This window comes from Cricetulus griseus, chromosome 6 (genome assembly GCF_003668045.3).
Source record: "Cricetulus griseus strain 17A/GY chromosome 6, alternate assembly CriGri-PICRH-1.0, whole genome shotgun sequence".
Taxonomy (NCBI): Eukaryota; Metazoa; Chordata; class Mammalia; order Rodentia; family Cricetidae; genus Cricetulus; species Cricetulus griseus.
Genome location: NC_048599.1, coordinates 107,084,639 through 107,104,495, shown reverse-complemented (window position 1 = coordinate 107,104,495; position 19,857 = coordinate 107,084,639). Strand labels below are relative to the sequence as shown.

General features: G+C 39.2%; 1 protein-coding gene across 3 annotated transcripts in view; it reads left to right on the top strand.

The window, feature by feature from the left end:
* The window catches only part of B3galt1 (beta-1,3-galactosyltransferase 1), a 541,119-nt gene extending 523,900 nt beyond the window's left edge, over window positions 1-17,219 (top strand). For 2 of the 3 annotated variants that reach the window (XM_035446703.1, XM_027420257.2), the window contains one exon: window positions 12,296-17,219. In XM_035446703.1, coding sequence (XP_035302594.1) covers window positions 12,525-13,505 — 981 coding nt within the window. In that variant the 5' untranslated portion in view covers window positions 12,296-12,524 and the 3' untranslated portion in view covers window positions 13,506-17,219. Of the gene's footprint in view, window positions 1-2,178; window positions 2,411-12,295 lie in introns of those variants that run through there. The other variant, XM_027420258.2, reaches the window with a different exon arrangement.
* The last annotated feature ends 2,638 nt before the right edge of the window (window positions 17,220-19,857 follow it).

The following is a 19,857-nucleotide window of genomic DNA, read 5'->3' as shown; positions in this document are numbered from 1 at the left end:
TATTCATAAACTGCTCTTTTGAATTCCCTGTCTTGTGCTTCAGCTAAATTTCTCAGGGCCTAATGCAGTATAGTCACTGGCTTCTGGAGGAGGTATATTGTCTTGGCTGCTTACATCTGTGGGTGTACTGCTCTTTTCTTGCTCTTGTCCATTCTGAATCCTAGGCAAGTGTGGTGGCTATGGTGCACCTGGAAGAGAGTGCTTCTGTGGGTCGGTATTGAAACAAGGGAATGAAAATGGGCCAAGAAGAAAAGCTTTAAGTGGCAGCAGGAAAGTAGGACTAGGGTCTGCACCAAGAGGAAGAGTCCCAGGGAATGGAAGTAGGATGGGGGAGTGGCTCCTTCAAGCAGGCTGCTAGAGGACTAAGAATAACTTTGGAGAGACCAGAATGAAGGACAAAAGTGACAGTGAATATTAGCTACCTATACACCATCCCATTGTAGTCAATGGGGTTTCCTGGTAGAAAATGTTTCTACAAGTTAGAGGTTGACATAATGGAATTGAAATGTGCTTTTGGAATCAGATAGAAACTGGATGCAAGGGAACTTATAAGAATGACCCCATAAGACTCCTAGAAATAGCGGAGAGTTCTGAACTGGCCATTCCCTGTGATCAGATTGGTAACCACCCCAATGGTCATCAGAGAGCCTTCATCCAGTAACTGATGAAAACAGATACCAAGACTCACAACCAACATTAGGCAAAGCTCAGGGTATCCGGATGAAGAGAGGAAGGATTATAGGACTCACAGGGGTCAAAGACATCACAAGAAAATCCATAGAAACAACTAACCTGGATTCATAGGAACTCACAGCATCTGAACCAACAACCAGAGAGCCTGCATGGGACCAACTTAATCCCTTCACATATATGTGACAGTGTGTAGCTTGGCCAATTTGTGCTATTCCTAACAATGGGAGCAGGGGCTGCCCCTAATGCTTTGGCTGGCTCATGGGAACTTATTCCTCATACTGGAATATGAAGAATATCCCAGCCCAGGTACAAGGGGAGGTGCTTAGTCTTATGGTAATATGCAATGCTTTGCTGATAACCATGGGAGGTCTGCCCCTTTCTGAACAGAAACAGAGGCTGAGTGGATTGGGGCTGGGGGTCAGATGGGAAGTTGTGGGAGGTAATGTGAGGAGAGGAGGAAGGAGAAACTGCTGTGTTCATAATGTAAATTAAATAAATTAAATGTAAATTAAATAAAAAGGAAGGAAGGAAGGAATAACAGAAGTTTAAAACAAAGAAGGATGGAGGTCTGGCAGGATAGCGAAAGACCTGCCTGTGTGGTGGCTGGAGGTCCCTGGTAGAAGGTGTTTCTGCAGATTGGTAGCATCACAAGGCAATAGAAAAAGGCTAGCAGGAAGGACTGAGAGGAGCAACGGGAAAGAGTTAAGAGGCTCATGCAATTCAGGCCCTTCACAGGTTACCCGGCACTCACCTTTCTTGGTGAGAGACCATTTTCACTGTCTAACATGTCTAATGCTTTCAACACCTGAGAAGATACACAGGAGCTCTCTGGGCATCCTTTAACCCAGCTAAGGTGAACAACAACAACAAAAAAAATTAGTTATTACACTGCCTGCCCCATGATGGACATGGTCACCCAAGTATTTGGACTTCACTAGTGACACTGACCACATCCTTTTAGTCTTTGCCTCTAGTCAAAGAAAAGAATACTTTTTAGCAAGTGTAGGGGTTTTAAAATGCAAATTATTCAAAACAGCACCATGCGATTTCTAAGAGAAACATGTGCTCCTGAAATTGAAAATTCTGCCCCATTAACTTCCTGAAAGGTGAAGGTGGGTATTTACTGGAAATCTCTGTGAATGGGCTAATCTGCAATACAGTGAGGCCCCTGGAGGGAACATCTTTCAAATGTTCTAGCTGAATGTTCCTATTGGAGGGATTTGTATCTAACAGGTGACAAGTTAATGTGTCTTCAGTGTCTTGAAGTTGTGGTAAAACTGCTAAAAGGCATGATAAATGCTATATGTGCAACTTTCTATCTTAGTGATATATTAACTTGCCCATTAAACAGGATTCTAAAAAATCTTGCCCAACTCACCAGGAGGCTGTGCTGTGTGGAAGGCAGTACCTTCCCTGACTTCCCAGCTGGCTTTGTTTCTTCCTTTTGACTTTTTAATGGCTCTCTGGATTTGAGTTTTTTAGGAAGAAAAGGGGTTCGCAAACATCTCTATTGTCTTCTCACAAACCCAGAAGCACCAGCCAAAACACTGACCAAGCCCTTTCCCACTTAAAAGAACCAATCGATCTTCATGCTCAGGGTCCCAAGCCATCAACTTCGACCCTATCAAAGTCTTCCTGTCTGTGGAATTTTAGCAAAACTTTTCTCCCAGAGACAAGTGATATAGCATTGCTTGTGAAGACCTCTGACAAATACAAAGTAAGTGGGGTGTTATTTTTGCTCTTATTTTATATTTAAGGCCACTTGAGACAAAGAGAATCCGAATTATAACATAGCATCACACAAAGAGTAAATGAGAACATGCCTGGCCCATTATCAACCACTTTGCTGGCATCCATGACATTAATCTCTGGCACTCTGATTATTATGTCACTCAGGATCATCTTTTGTCAAAGTACTCTTCACCACTTCCTAACCCAGAGGCATATCTTTGTGTGGTCATCCAAGAAATCTGTGTTGTTTATCACTGTAAGTACACATTACCATTGGCCACTCTTCATGAGATACTGGCTCCCTTTCATATTTCACATTCTCGGGTTTATGTTTCTAATTGAGCAAATGCTAACTTGCATTTAGTATTGATTGAGGTATGATACCACGCCTATGTTTATTCTCATGTCTGATGAAAAATAAGTTCAATAGGGATGTGATTCACTCAATATGTGCATGGGTTTCTGGACTTCAGAGAAATGTACTGCAAAATGTTTCCAGCTCCTTCAAATATTGGTTTTTCTTTGCACCCCTCCACCCTTTAAGTGCTAGTGTGTGTTTTACAATGTGACCATTCCACTAATCAAAACTTAACATAGCATTGACTCAGTGTGATGCATCACACACCAGGATAAACCATGTAGTGTCCTGGAGTCTACATGTCTTCTCTCATTTTATGCCTTTTGCATATATTGTTTGCTTTGCCTAGGATGCCCAAACTCCTTCCAGATAATTCCTGCTTGTGCTTTACATTCCAGCTTAGCTCACTTGAGATGAAAATCCAATGGACCACAAAGAGTGTAGTAGCCTGAGATGTACCAGCATAGACTAGGATGGCTTTTACATCCACCACAAGGCCTATTATCTCAAAGGGCCTTAGGCAGTTGAACAGTGGCCACTTACCTGGTCACTTAATGGCTATGATCTGTTTAACATATATCAGTTTCCTTTCTCTCCCTGTAGAGTGGAGGAAGACATGCCTTTCTTGAATACTATGCCAAATGATGCTCTATAAAGCAAAATAGAAAGCCATAGAATACAGCACATTACAAAACACCTGTATATGCAGTTCGTTTTATTTTATATGCATGTGTGCTTTGCCTGCATCTGTATCTATGCATCAGTTGCACGTCTGGTGACTACAGAGGCCAGAAGAGGGAATTACATCCTCAGGTCCTAGAGTTATAGATGGTTATGAGCTGTCATGTGGATCTTGGGAATAGAACTGGGTCCTCTGGAAGAGCAGCCAGTACTCTTCATTGCTGAGCCATCTCTCCAGCCCCTTGTCATATGCATTTTAAATGAGAGATAATGAGCTGGGTTTGGTGGTGCATTTCTATGGTGTCAGCACTCAGAAGGCAGAGGAAGGGGGCCACCAATTTAAGACCAGCCTAAGCTATGTAATGACCTTGTCTCAAAATTCAAAATAATAGTAATTTAGAATTACTAAAATGAAAACTAACAGTGATAATGCTGAGATTTATCCTGTACATTTGTTGTCTAGGAAAGAATGTCTTATTTTATTTTATTTTTGTTTTTGAGACAAGATTTCTCTGTGTAGCTTTAGAGCCTGTCCTAGAACTTGCTCTGTAGACCAGGCTGGCCTCAAACTCATCGAGTTCCTACTGCCTGTCTCCTGAGTTCTGGGATTACTGGCAAGTGTTTATTCTTCTGTGGAAGATGTTTATAAGTGTACAAGCTTTCTTCACACTCTCATTTCTCTCTCATATTTCTTTGTTCCCCTCTCTTATATATCTAAACTTTCTATCTACCTGTATTTACACCATCCTTTTGTACAGAAAAAAATCTCACTGAAAGATGTCATGAAACTAATTCTCACTCCTTTAAGAGGTAGAACTGTGAAGTAAAGAAATCCTTAATATAAAAGAGTGAATTGCTATTGAAATTAGTGGACAGGATCTGGGGAAGGTAAACTCCTCCCTTGTATTATTAGAATGTACAGATTAGCAAATGGCTTCTCGGCTCAGAATGGTTGGTTTATGGATGCAGCTCACCACGGGACCACTTCATCTCTCATTAGCCTCACTCCTCACTACACTCATTCACCAACTTGGGCTCTCTCTTTAGCCAGTGATTTACAGTCTCTCGTGCACATCATGTTCTTTGAATGTGTACTTTCTTTTGTCTGGACCACCACTATCTAGATAACTTTTAGTGTGTTTGAAGCTTCCACTTAGCTCACCTTTTCTGATTCACAGCCTCCATTCATTGTTCCATCACTGCTTGACTCTAGGATGGGTAGAGAATGGGGCCCACTCTGTCGCATGTGTGAATAGTGGCCTCTGGGGTTTTTCTGTGCCTGATCTACTATATTGTGCCTTTTTCTCAAATACTCTTTTTTCCACTCCTATATACTCCAAAAGCCCCATGTTGACAATTTCAATTGTTTGCTTGAAATCTAGCCTCTTAGCCCAGGACTTCCCAGGACAGCAATTTGGGTTCAAGTTCTCTTTTCTCAATACTCTGTAGTTAAAAGGTGTTAGAAGTATTTGATTAATTGTTAGATTCATGGTTAGTGAATCCACAAATGAATCAACAAATTTTGAATGAAGACAGCTGTGAAATGGGGGATAGTAATTTGACTCTGTAAGGACAGGAAAGGGACCATAGAAAATTAGATTGAATAAGTAAAGAAATCCTCCATTGCTTGTTTGCTTAATATCCCCTGAAGATGACCTGGCTCCACATGAGGCTGCTTCAGAGTTCCTTGACATCTTAGTAATAGTTGGCTCACAATTTAGCAGGGAAATAGACAAGGGATAGGAACAGCAGGATGCTAAAGGTAGGCTTGTAAGAATGGGATACACATCCTGTCTTCTGGTCACTGTTACACCATTGTGTTCCTGAAAATAATCCAGAATTTGTGAGATTCAATGTTAAATATACATTTAAAATTCTGTAATGGAACAATGCTTCCAGGGTAGAATTTAAAGGTTTAAAATAAAGTTATGGGTTGTAAAAAAAAAAAGAAAGAAAGAAAGAAAGAAAGAAAGAAAGAAAGAAAGAAAGAAAGAAAGAAAAAAAGAATGGTATACACAAGGTGAGATCATGGTGAAGAAAAGTTTGGTTTCCTATAGCAGCTTCTGACTCATTCACCAGCCTTTGTGATTAAAATGTAGTCAGTATTTGTATATGCCAAGTTGAAAAGCCCCTTCCTATGTTCTCTCCTACTAGTTTTTTCTCAGTTCCTTTTCTTACCTCTAAAGAAGTGGTTCTCAACCTTCCCAATACTTTAATACAGTCCCTCATGTTGTGGTCACCCATAACCATAAAATTATTTTCATTGCTACCTTATAACTGTAATTTTGCTTCTGCTATGAATTGTAATGTAAATATCTGATATGCAGGATATGTATTATGCAACCCCAAAGTGGTCAAGACCCACCAATTGATAACCAGTTGCTCTAAAGTATCAAAACTTCTTTCCATGCTTGAAGCCACTCAACATGACCTTCTTGTGATCAGCTCTAGTGTGCCTTAAAGCAGAAATGTTCTCCAGGAGGCCAGGAATGCTGGCTTATCTATCACAGTGCTCTTGCTACTAGCTGGGTGGAGGCCTGACTATGCCTAAAGTCATGTGGCTTGAGACCAATCTACTATACAGTTAGAATAATGACCAAATGAATTATCGCTGATCTCACAGTTAGCTCTAAGCTTAGACAAGAGTATGAGTTTTATCTCTGGTGTTGCATATTTTGTCATTTTGTTTCAATATGGTATTGAACTTAGAATTAGGATTTTTTTCTATTCATGATCCCAATTAAATTATTTCAACATATATATTTAAGCACAAATCTGGTTTGCATCCTGTTGTTATGACAAGCACTATCACCAAAAGCAACTTGGACAGGAAAGGGTTTATTTTCTATGTTGGCTTACAGATTACAGTGCATTACTGAGAGAAAGCAAGGAAAGAGCCTGGAGACAGGAACTGAAGCAGGGACCATGGAGGAACACTACTTACTAGCTTGCTCCACTCATTTGATTATGCACCCCAGAGTCACCTCCACTGGTGGCGCCACCCACAGTACACTGAATCATCTCATATCAATTATTAATCAAGAAAATGCTTCACAGGCACACCAACAGGACAATCTGATAGAAGAAATTCCTCCATTGTGTGTTTGACTTCCCAGGTAACTTTAATTAAAGTCAAGTTGGTAAAAGGTAACCAGCCCAAGCATGTAGGTATCTCTGAAGGAGACTTTCTTAAATCAGTATTCTGTCTTCCAGGGCTATTGTAGCCTGTGCCTTCCAGGGCTATTGAATTCTGCTCTAACTAGGAATGGGTATTTTATTTATTTAGTTTTGTTTTCAATACATCCTGACCTCAGTTTCCCTTTTCTCCATTGCTTCCGTCCCCCACTCCTCCCAGTCTCCCCTCACCTACCCTCTTGCCCAGATCCACTCTTCCATTTCTCTTCAAAAAAGAGCAGGCTTCGAAGGGATAGCCACTGAATACATCATAACATGACACAATACGGCTAGGGACAATCCCTCTCTCACATTAAGCTTGGGTAAGGCAAACCTAGTAGGAGGAAAAGGGTCCAAGAGCAGATGAAAAAGTCAGACACAGTCCCCTCTTCCAAGGGGTTCCTCGAGCCTAATGTCTGGCTGTGGGTCTCTGCATCTGTTCCCATCAGCTGGAGGAAGCCTCTCTGATGACAACTGGGCCACATACCTATCTATAAGTATATAAGAATATCATTAGAAATCATTTTAGTATATTTTTTCTATCATAGGTCTGTGGGTTATCTAGCCTCTGGTTTCTGGTCATCCAGAAAGTATCAGGCATAGGCTACTTCTCAGGATGTGGGCCTCAAATTAGACCTGTCATTAATCAACCACTCCCACAAATTCTCTGCCTCCATTGCCCCAGCACATCTTGCAGGTGGGATAGATTGTAGGTCAAGGGTTTTGTGGCTGGGTTGGTGCCCCAGTTCCATCATTGATTACAGAGGTTGACTGATTCAGGCTCTGAATCCTTCATTACTAGCAATCCTTGTTAGGGGATCACCCTAATAGACTCCTGAGGTTTTTCTACCACCCTAGGCTTCCCTATTGACTCCCCAAATGTCCTCCAATTTCAGTCTTCTCTTCACATACTCTCTTTATCCATTACACACACACACACACACACACACACACACACACACACACACACACACACACACACCTGATCCTTCCTGTTCTCATTTCTACCACTACCAATCCACTGGGAAAATCTATTCTAGTTCCTATTCTCAAGGAGAACCATGTATCTCTCCTAGAGCTCTCCTTGTTACTTAGCTTTTGGGGTTCTGTGGATTGTAGCATGGGCATCATTTACTTAACTGCTAATGTCTACTTAGAGGTGAGTACATACCATGTTTGTTTTTCTGGGACTGGGCTACATCATTCAGAATGATTTTTCTCTAGTCCCATCCACTTGGCTGCAAATTTCATAATGTCATTTTTTTAAAAGCTAAGTAATACTTCATTGTGTAAATGAACCACATATTTATCCATTCTTCAGTTGTGGGGCATCTAGGTTGTTTCCAGTTTCTGGCTATTATGAATAAAGCTGCTATGAACATAGTTGAGCAAGTGTCCTCATGGTGTGATCAAGCATCCTTTGGGGCTTGTGGTAGATCAGTTCCCAGTTGATTTCCACAGTGATTGGGTAAGTTTGCACCAGCAATGGAATAGTGTTCCCCTTGCTCTACATCCTCACCAGGAGGAGCTGTCACTTGACTTATTGTTCTTAGCTATTAGGACAGTCATTTTTATTTGCATTTCCCTGATAACTAAGGATGTTGAACATTTCTTTAAGTGTTCCTTAACCATTTTAGATTCTTCTGTTGAAAAATATCTGTTTAGAACAGATAATTGGATTATTTGTTTTCTTGATAGCTACTTTCTTAAGTTCTTTATATATTTTGAATATTAGCCTGTTGGGGGTCTCTGGGGACCCCTGGGTCAAGGTCAGAGAGGGTAGAGTATGCTGTTTGCCCATTACACAGCCTCCCTGAAACCCAGAGACAATCAGACACAACAGGAAGTCAAGTCAAGCAAGATCTCATTTATTAACAGCAAAGCCCTCTTAAAGTAAAAAAGACCACAAGATGGGAAAAGTATTACCCAATAATTTTAAAGGTATTCCTATTATGTATCTAGTGTCCTATCCCCTCTTGGGCACAGTCTGCTCATGTGATGACCTCATCTGGTGTGAGTTTAGGCAGCCAATTGTTTTTCTTAGTAAACAATTGAAGCCTCACCTCTGTAGCTTCCTCCCAGTCTTGTGATGCCTCTGGTCATCAGCTTGAGCCACTCCCTCTTCTGGCAGGACATGATCTGTGTTCCTCCACATTAGCCCTCTATTATATGTGGCCTAGTTGAAAATCTTTTCAAATCCCAGCACTCAGGAAGCAGAGGCAGGCATATCACTGTGAGTTTGAGGCCAGCCTGGTCTACAAAGAGTTCCAGAACAACCAGAGCTGTTATATAGAGAAACCCTGTCTTGAAAAACAAAAAAATGAACAAAAATCTTTTCCCATTCTGTAGACTGTCACTTTGTCCTACTGAGCACATCCCTTGCCTTACAGAACTTTTTCAGTTTCATGAGGTCCCACACATTAGTTGTTGATCTTAGTGCCTGCCCTATTGGTGTTCTGTTCAGGAAGTTGTCTCCTGTGCCAAGCTATTCTCTTCTGTTAGGTTCAGTGTATTTGATTTTATACTGAGGTCTTTTGATCACTTGTACTTGAGTTTTATGCAGGGTGATAGATATGAATCTATTTGCATTTTTCTACATGTAGACATCAAATTAGTTCAGTGCCATTTGTTGATGATGCTTTTTTTTATTTTTACTATTGTGTATTTCTGCCTTTTTATCAAAAATTAGGTGTCAGTAGATGCGTAGATTTATGTCTAGGTCTTCAGTTTGATTCCATTGATCAAGGTGTCTGTTTTATGCCAATATAATGCAGGGTTTTTTCGTTTTTTGTTTTTTTGTTTTTTGTTTTGTTTTTTTGTTTTGTTTTTTTGTTTTTTTGTTTTGTTTTTTTGTTTTTTTGTTTTTTTTTTTTCGAGACAGGGTTTTTCTGTGTTGCTTTGGATCCTGTAGTATAGCTTGGAATCAGGGATGCCAATACCTCCAGAAGCTCTTTTATTGTTCAGGACTTTATAGCTATCTTGGGCTTTTTGTTTTACGTATGAAGTTGAGTATTTTCCTTTCAAGGTCTATAGAGAATTGTGCTGGAATTTTTATGGTGATTGTGCTGAATTTGTAGATTGCTCTTGGAGGATGGCATTTTTATTATGTTGATCCTCCAAATCCATAAGCATGGGCTATCTTTCCTTATTCGTATATTTTCTTCAATTTCTTTCTTCAAAGACTTGATTTTTATCAGACAAGTTTTTTTGTTTATTTTTCGTTTTGTTTTGTTTTGTTTCTCAAGACAGGGTTTCTCCATGTAGCTTTGGAGCCTGTCCTGGAACTTGCTCTGTAGACCGGACTAGCCTCAAATTCACATAGATCCACCTGCCTCTCCCTGCCAAGTGCTGGGATTAAAGGTGTGTGCCACCACCGCCTGGCCTCATACAAGCCTTTTGCTTTTTTAGTTATATTTACTCCAAGAAATTTTAGATTATTTGTGGCTGTTGTGAGGGGTGTTATTCCCCTGATTTCTTTCTCAGTATATTTGTCATTTGTCTATAACCACACAAAAATTCAATCAAGAAAGAGAATTACAAAGCAACTTTCTTATGAACATAGATGCAAAAACAATAAAATACAATCAGATTTCAAGAACACATCAAAAGATTATCCACATGACCAAGTAGGTTTCATCCTAGAGATGTAGGGATTGGTCAACATACAAAAATCAGTCAATGTAATCTACCACATAAACAACTAAAGAAAAGGAAATATTTTTATGTAAATGGGCTTTGTAATCTGACACATATTTTTAACTAGGATAATGTTTATAAGCCCTAGAAAACCATGACAGTTTTAGAAAGGATTAGTGTTTCAAAGAACAACTCCATTTGAACACTATTTTGTCTTCTGTCACATCTCCCTTGAATTTGTGGACTTTAAACTCAATTGTCCCTTGAATTATATTCTTCTATTGTGTATAGACACATATCAGTAAGTATGATGAATGAATGAACAAATGAATTAACGAACAACCCAGTGTAATTTTCTCAAGGAAATATGTAGGGATTTTGAAAACTGAAAATCCCATACTGTTTAAGACAACTCTGAAATCAACACAACCAGGTGGTTAGTTAGTTTCCATGTGATGGTTATTTTCATGCAACTATAACCAAAGTACTTCAGAGAACAACACACAAAGAAGAAAGGTTTATTTTGCCTTATAGTTTCAGAGGTTTGGCTTCCCATTCCTTGACTTTTATTCTCCTTCTGGACCATGAGACCACAGTTGAAAGAATCTGGACAAGACCTGTGGAGCATAGTATAGAGGTAGGCAGAATTGGGTGCAAAGAAGAGCAGAACTCATTCTGAAGGGAGATAGTGGATAATGGTCAGAGAGACCAGTGTATCAGTCTGCATGTTAGGAAGGCTTTATACCAGTTCTAAAGTCTTTTGAAGAAGCATCTACCTGAAGGACTTTGTCCTAAGCATTCAAGTAGTTGGCAGAACATTTGGATTGACTCTTACAGGAGAGGGCAATGATATGTCTTTGTTTTTTGTTTGTTTGTTTGTTTTGTTTGTTTTATTCAGAAAGTCTCCTGCAACGCAATATGCAGTGTTTAAGACTCCTGCAGCCAGACTTAAATAGTTACCTGTTACTGATATCCCAGGCAGTTTAGCAAGGCAAATTTCTTCCCATAGTGAGATATAAGACTGGGGTACTATTCTTCTGACCAGTTATTAGAGTCATGTAATTCCAGTCTTTTTGTTTTTTTCTCGGGGCTGTTGATTATGAGGGAGGTTTCTCACTTGGTGTCCTCCAAGCCTACTAAAGTTTAAGTGGATACCTAACAGTGAGAAAGAAGAGCTTGGTGGTGGGAGAATGCAGACGTGGAAGCTATTCACTTCATGAAGGGAAGGAAGTGGGCAGTGAGGAAGGTATCAGAGAATAGGGGGATGCTCAAAATTATGGCTCTTGGGACCCCCTTCCTTCATCTTTCCATTTTAACATCTCCCAAGAGAGTGCTACCAGCCAAAGTTCAAACATACAGTAAATGAGTGTCTTGGAGAGACAGATTATACTCCAGCTGTAACAAGGAGTAAGAATATTTTCTGAAGCGTTGGAGAAAGCAGAATTATGTGGTAAGAGCTGTGCCCAGTGCCAGATCAGAAACAGGCAGCAATTTTTCCTGTCTGAGTCAAGGAAGCATGGTACTAGCAAAAGTTTGTGGGCAGTAATCAAAACAAAACATTTCCAAATGCAGAATTGAGAAAGCAAAGCAACATTAAGAGTTGATTCCTTTATCAAAGTCAAACAATTCAAAGCTGAAAGTCGGACAAATAGAAGCGATATGAACTGTATGTGAGCTTCGCTGAAAGATCTGAGAGCCAAAACAGTGACTAAGTGCAGTGATCTCGTCTTCTGAAGAAGGAAGCTCCTTTTAGAAAATTACCAGCATTAGGTTTACCTCCTAGCCACTTCATGCTCGTGGTCATTGTATTTATGTATTAAATATAAATATGCATAAACAAGTTCTGTTCATGGGAGAAGAGAAGCTAGGAGGTTATGTCAGGGGTTTTTCAAGGCTTATGGAAATGAACGACCGTGTTTATCTTATCATCACCGGTAATTCTTACACCTACATTGTATTTATTCAAGAATATGAACATGGCTAAGCAAACCTGAACAAAACTGTACTTTATTGATTTTGCAGAGTTCCCAGGAAGATTTCCGAGGCATGGAGCTGCCAGCGGGTTTGAAAGCAAGTGAAGTGAATGTGAAGGTGCCACAGCACGACTAAGGTCCACGGACACCCACCAACCAGCTCCTCTCTGGCAGAATCTTTAGATTGCTGTGTAATATGCTGCCTTTGCAAGAGGACAAGAAACTAGTACCCAAAAGACGTGTTCTTCAGCACTGGGACTAGACCTGTTCTCAAGACAATGGCTTCAAAGGTCTCCTGCCTATATGTTTTGACCGTTGTGTGCTGGGCCAGCGCTCTCTGGTACTTGAGCGTAACACGACCTACTTCGTCCTACACTGGCTCAAAGCCATTCAGTCACCTAACAGTTGCTAGGAAAAATTTCACATTTGGCAACATAAGAACTCGACCTATAAACCCACATTCTTTTGAATTTCTTATAAATGAGCCCAACAAATGTGAGAAAAACATTCCTTTCCTTGTGATCCTCATTAGCACCACTCACAAGGAATTTGATGCCCGCCAGGCAATCCGGGAGACCTGGGGGGATGAGAACAACTTCAAAGGGATCAAGATAGCCACACTTTTCCTCCTGGGCAAAAATGCTGATCCTGTTCTGAACCAGATGGTGGAGCAAGAGAGCCAGATCTTCCATGACATCATAGTGGAGGACTTCATTGACTCCTATCACAACCTCACCCTCAAAACTTTAATGGGGATGAGATGGGTTGCCACTTTCTGTTCAAAAGCCAAGTATGTTATGAAAACAGACAGTGACATTTTTGTGAACATGGACAACCTTATTTATAAACTCCTGAAACCATCTACCAAGCCAAGAAGAAGGTATTTTACTGGTTATGTCATCAATGGCGGGCCGATCCGGGATGTCCGCAGTAAGTGGTATATGCCTAGGGATTTGTACCCTGACAGCAACTACCCACCATTCTGTTCAGGAACTGGCTATATCTTTTCTGCTGATGTGGCTGAACTCATTTACAAGACCTCGCTCCATACCAGGCTGCTTCACCTTGAAGATGTGTATGTGGGACTGTGTCTTCGAAAGCTAGGCATACATCCTTTCCAGAATAGTGGCTTCAATCACTGGAAAATGGCCTACAGTTTGTGTAGGTACCGCCGTGTCATCACTGTCCATCAGATCTCTCCAGAAGAAATGCACAGAATCTGGAATGACATGTCAAGCAAGAAGCATCTCAGATGTTAGGGTTTTTATCACTGTAAATAAGTTTCTTTTCTAAGAAATGGGGACTAATGTGTTGGCATTTTACAGGTGTCACCAAGGGAAAATGAACTGGTAAGGGGTTTTGTAAAGTTTTTGCTTCCTGATCCTAGTTCCTTTCTTGGATCACTAATTTACAAGTATTGGGCTCAGTCATAGAAACAGTGAGTTAGAAGGGACAGATTTCATTCTCAGGTCCTAAGACATTGCCATTTGTTTCCAAGAGTGACTCTAATAACTGCTAGAATTTATGCACTGTGCCTCTGAGATCGAAATCTGGGTCAGGAAATGGGAACTCACCCTAAGGTCTTCATATCATCACCACAAAAATACATAGTAACTCTTAATAAAAAAAAGAAGTCAAAAGACATATAGTCAGGAAGACACACCAGATGTGATTTTTAATGCTGTGTGTTATTGTCACATTGGATTTTTACACATATTGCCGTGGAATGTGTATAGAATTTGTGATTCTATCAATAATTGATTTTACCCCTGGTAGGGAGACTGTGATGAAATAGATTGGGAATTGAAACTTGAGAATCAATTATTCTGTATGTATAGAAAACACCTAGGCTTATACTTCTGAGGATTAAATCTAGTCAACAGGTGGGATGTACATAAAATGCTATTTTAAGTAAACAAACAATCTTTTTTCCTTTTCAGAACAAATATTACATGGTGCCACCAAGGAGACTGCCAAACATAATACTGTCACCTGTTTCCGTCCATGCAATGCCTTTAAGTGAATTTTCCGGTTTTGGATCAGGCAGGTGGATGTCTCCATGTATAGAAAACAAGTTGGTAGGAGGCTCAGAAACAATACATAGCAATTGATTAAATGCAAATTTAGTATATATTCTAATTAGCATAAGCTTAGCAATAGTGTACAATGCCCCTCTGACTTATTTGCAAAGCATGTGGGAAAATCTTTAACAGGTAACAGTGTTATTGAAAGATGTGGCCCGGCTACCAACAAACATTATATTCTCATGACATCTAAAACATTTAAGTACTTATAGGGGCAAAGCTGTTTCGAGATGTTCTGGAGGTTCTGTGGCTGAGATCCAAGGGAAGGAAGAACGGGGAAGCCTGATTTCAGATCCCATTGATGCCACAAATTAGATGGACCATATGAATGGGCATCTCATTTTTGATGTGCTTCTGTATGCTCACTTGTAAAATGGCTAAAAAGAAAAATCTACCTCACAGATACTGTGAGAGCAAATCACATTTGCTAATAAGTATTTTGAGGTCTTTAGTTTAAAAGGTGCTACGTAATGCCATGTATCATGCATTATGCTAAATGCTAAAACGATTACAGTAATTATAAAGATAGCCATCAGTTATGGTAACATCATCGTAATATAACAATTTACAAAATAAAGATTGACTGTGAACTATATCAGTGTACCTAATTCTTCCAAGACTTTGATGTTTCCTTGGCTATAAGTTAGTTGATTGTGGAAGCTTCAATTTCTCTGCCATGTCTTGGTTTTGGTGGCAAATCTGTCACTCCAGTGTGTTGCCTTGGTATCCCAGGATGTTGAAAAGCATTTGCTTTGCTTTGGGAAGGAGCTTTGCATATGCTTTGCAAAATGTATCCTCACAACTTAAATCATAGGAAACGTTTGCCCAGCATTCTTAAAACTCTTTAGGACAACTGGAGCTAATCTACTCCACAAAGAGGAAGAAGCAGTCAGCACACCCATTCATTAGGGAACTCACTGTTGTCATGCAAAGCCCCACACCTGAAAGCAGTCTTTTATCTATTTTATTTGCACCTTGATGGTTGGAATACCCCCCATAGAAGCTAATAGGGATCCCACTAGGGAGACATAAGGAAGAAATGGAGTCCCATAGTCACATTGTCTTACTAGCCCCTAAGTACTAAATGACACAGGATTTCCCATCCTTTAATATGAGTTTGATTACTGCACAGTGTCAAGTGTTCTGGGAGGACATGAAGCAGGACAAGGTTAGCCAACCTCCCATCATCCAGCCTCAACTGTCATTGAACTCCAGTCAATGGGAAAGCCTCATTTGTTCCCAGTTGCATAGCTGAATGCAGTCTCTGTCTCCTACGATGGCCTTGCACCTACTCCATGCTCAGCCAAGCCACTTTTCATGTCAAAGAATCTCACATTATAATAATCATGACTGTACATCTATGAATGTTTTATATGTATGTGTGGAATATGCATAGAGCCCTAATCTTGAAAAGGAGCAAAAATCAGAAAATCACGTCTTAAAGAACTATTTCTTCACTTTTTTATGCTACATAGTGCCCGTATGACAAACATGTAAATGGACATCAATGATTACATGTACATAATTTAAAGGAGCTCTTTTCTTCTCTTCGATTGTAGGAACAGCTAGAATCTGCTTGATGTGTAACATTTTCCTCTGCATGGAACTTGGTGAGGCAAGGCCATTTGTCCAGTATTTCAATAGCCTTAAGCATGTTTGCCTTTGGTTTTTTTGTTTTGTTTTGTTTTTGTTTTTTGCTTTTTTTTTTTTTTTTGGATGTTCAAAAAAATGTTTAACTTGTCAAGGAAAAGCTCTAATTTTCTGCTTTTGTTAGTTCTATTACAAGAAACTGGTCAGATTACTGTCATGGTTATTTATTAAACCATTCTTACCATTTCTTTAAGAAAAAATCGTAATAATGGCAGTATTCTGGGGCTGGGGGTGGAACCCAGTGGTAAAGTACTTGCCTAGCATACAAAGGGCTCCAGGTTCAGTCCTCAGCACTGCAGTGATGAAGTCAAAATAGTGATGGCTCTAGTGGACTAAAAGTCACTCAAAAAAAATTTTTTTTCCCAAACACTGTCTGACTCCCCTTTATTTCTTCATTATGTACTGGATAACATCAGTGTCTATAATCTTAGAGTTTCTTCATTTATTTCTTAGAGGAAAAAAAATGTTTTCTCTTTGGTGCCTCGTTTATGTGGCTTTGTGTCTTCTTGGAGCAGTTTCAATATACAACAATGTAACAATGTACTTTCAAATAACCAGATTCAAAACATGAAGATCACTTTTGATATGAATTAAATGTGGACAAACAAAACCCCTTATGTGATAAGATATGGGGGGAAATACATTCTTTACAGAGAAGCCAAGGAAGGAGTTTTTTCAATCAAATTTCTTCTAACAAAAGACAATGGAATATTTATGTACAGTATCTGGAATTCATTTTCTACCTTTCCTAATATGTGGGTTCAGTACGGGAATTGATTGTATCATTTCTGTAAAGGTGAAGAAATGTTTTATAAGCAACAGGTAACTTGTGAATGAAAGAAATAATTTACTAGAAACGCTTGATGATAATTGACATTTAGGTATATTGTTATATATGAATGATTGTATTTATGTATTTATTTGTTCAAAATTGTACATATGGTTTTGCCAAAAGTAACTGTGTTAAAGTGCACTCTCTGGGTTTGTAGTACTATTTAGGGTTATATGGGTTGCCAATCAAGCTGCTAATCAGAATACTATTTTTTTGTATCAGTGTTACAACATGTGACAAATAGAAGAAGCTGTCTTTTCATCACTTTCCTTATCTTCCTCTTGAAATGTAAACTGTTGGTTGAAAGCACGATGCTAATGTACAGGCCCATCTGTTAAGGGGAAGGTCACGGTTTCATAAAGCTGATTTTTTTAATTCCTGGGACAAATAAACAAAAGAAGAACTCATCCTATTTTTTTCTGCTTCTTTTGCATGGCTCTCTTTGGGGAGATGCGATTGCTAAGAATAGTTGATGCCCACCCGATATAATCTTCCTAAAGATTTCAGCACAGCCAATGGTTTAACCAACTCAGAGCTCACTCATAACAGCATGAAGCAAATTAGTGATTAACTTGGAGGCTGTTTTGACCCAACAAATAAACCAAAGACTACCTCTGGGTAGAAGGACATGTTTCCCAATTGCTTCTCATTGGCTTCTGAGAAGTGTTTTTATTGGCCCATTAGGTGTGTATATTGAAAATTCCACCTGCAGAGGGGCATTCTGTTGAGAACTTGCTTAGCAAACCAGGGAAGTTTAAATCTAAAGAAAAACATCATTTAATGTTTCACCCATATATCTGTTTTTGAGTATCATATGAGTTTATGAATGGGAAAGTTATTCCAACATTCGGTAGCACAAATGGGTAGATGCTGACGCCTGATTGCTAACTATAAGCAAGAGACTAAGAGCTAGTTAAGAAACAAAAGGGTTTTTACATTATTATTAATTTTGATTCAGCTAAACTGGCCTTCACTTTCTAAAGGAAATATAAATTTGGGTTTAGCCCCTCCTTGCCTTATACATCCAATTTCACAAAGGCAAAAACATAAGCTGAAATGTATGAGTCAACAATAAAAACATAAAATATGCAGTTTTGTGTTCCATGTGACTTTTTAAAAGAGAGCAATATTCTCAGAATCTTGTACCCCGATCAGAAAAAAAAAGTCCTATTCATTTGCAGACACATTAGAAATTGAAATTCGTTATCTGTACCACAAACTTGAAGATGTAGCTCAGCAATCTACATTGTAGGTGCCCCAGACACACGCTAAAGTTAAGGGTACAGTTCTAAAGTGGAGACAGTCATGCCACAGTCTATGAACTACATCCAGCCCATTTCTCATGAGCTAAGAAGGATTTCATAAAGAATATGTGGGCCCTTTGATTGAACTCAATCTATACAATGTATTACAACAATAGTAGGAGGGCTATACTTTCTAGGAGTAGATGTATTTTGAAAAATTAAAATCATTGCTGTATTTGATTGGTGAAAAATCAATCAAAATTTTCATCAATCCAAAAAGCACTCAACTTTACTTTCTGTCTTGAGTACTTTCCTATACCTACAGTTCTGATGTCTTAACCTAAAAGTTGAAAATATTAATTATTTGGCCCTTTGTCAGAAAGTCTTGCCATCTTTGGTCTAGAACGAGAGAGAAACACTGCAAAAGATGTAAGACACAAAAATCTCTCCACGTATGTATAAGGAATCACATGGGCCAAGCATACTAGCATTGTCTCTTCCCCATATAGCCAGAGAAGTGACAATGTAGTCATGATTACAAATTATGTTGAAAATCAACAGCTGCATGTATTTTTAAAATAGTTCCTTTCTCTCTCTGAATGATTTTTAAAAATTATAAAGCTTGATTTTAATTACAACAATTACCCATAGTTTAATTAATATATTGGTTAAAGATGTGTGGGTATCAAACCAAAGAGGGTGGGTCTCAAATAGCTTGATTGTCATAATTACAAGCATTCTGTTTTCTCATTTACTTAATTGATTGTCATAGATTTCCAGATGAATTCACACCACTGGAAGAGAACTGAATGTATTCCTAAAAGAGGGAGAAAAAACGTAACAGAAATGGGACTGTTTAGAAAACATCGAGTAATCCATGTGAGCATGCAAAATGTCTCTTGATAACATCTTTTTACCTCTTCACTGGTTAAAATGAGCACTTTTTAAGTTAAAAGAAATGAATTTTTTTCTGGGCGGTGGTGGTGCACGACTTTAATCCCAGCACTCAGGAGGCAGAGGCAGGCTGATCTCTGTGAGTTCGAGACCAGCCTGGTCTACAAGAGCTAGTTCCAGGACAGCCTCCAAAGCCAGAGAGAAACCCTGTCTCAACTCCCCACCCCCCCAATAAAAAAACAAGAAATGAGTTTTTAAAGTATTATTGATTCAATCCATCTGTAATAACAGGGACTCTACTGTGTCAGCTAGACTTGTCTAGATGTAATAACAGTGACTCTACTGTGTCAGCTAGACTTGTCTGAAACTCAAGAAACTTTTCCATTCCATTTTCCTATGGAATCTGTTAGTTTATATATTATGTCAATGATTCGGGATGCCTCTTGCAATAACCTTGGCCCTCACCTGATGGAAACATGGCATAAATGATGTTTATTCTCTCTCAGAGATGTAGTTCAGAGTGTTTGCAAGCAGTGACCCCCGGACACAGCAAGCATGAAGGAGTTCCATGTAGTTGGTGGTGGTGATAAAGACTTTTTCAAGGATGATCTCAGCAAGTGTGAGGTGAGGGGGAGAAGCACACTAGAGAATTTCTACCATTACAATATCTTTAAATGTGTTTAATCTTAACTGCAGCCCTGTTCAGTAGATGCTGCTATCTTCACTTGACAGATGGGGAAGCAGGAATCAAGAGAATTTTGTAATTTAAAGGGTGAATCCGGGCCTCTCACTTTAAAGTCCATGTTCATTACTAAGATGTAAAAAAAAAAAAAAAACACATAAAGGGAACAGAAAACAACAGAATAAAAATCTGAAAGTAACATTTAAGCAACATGTAAGTGAAAGA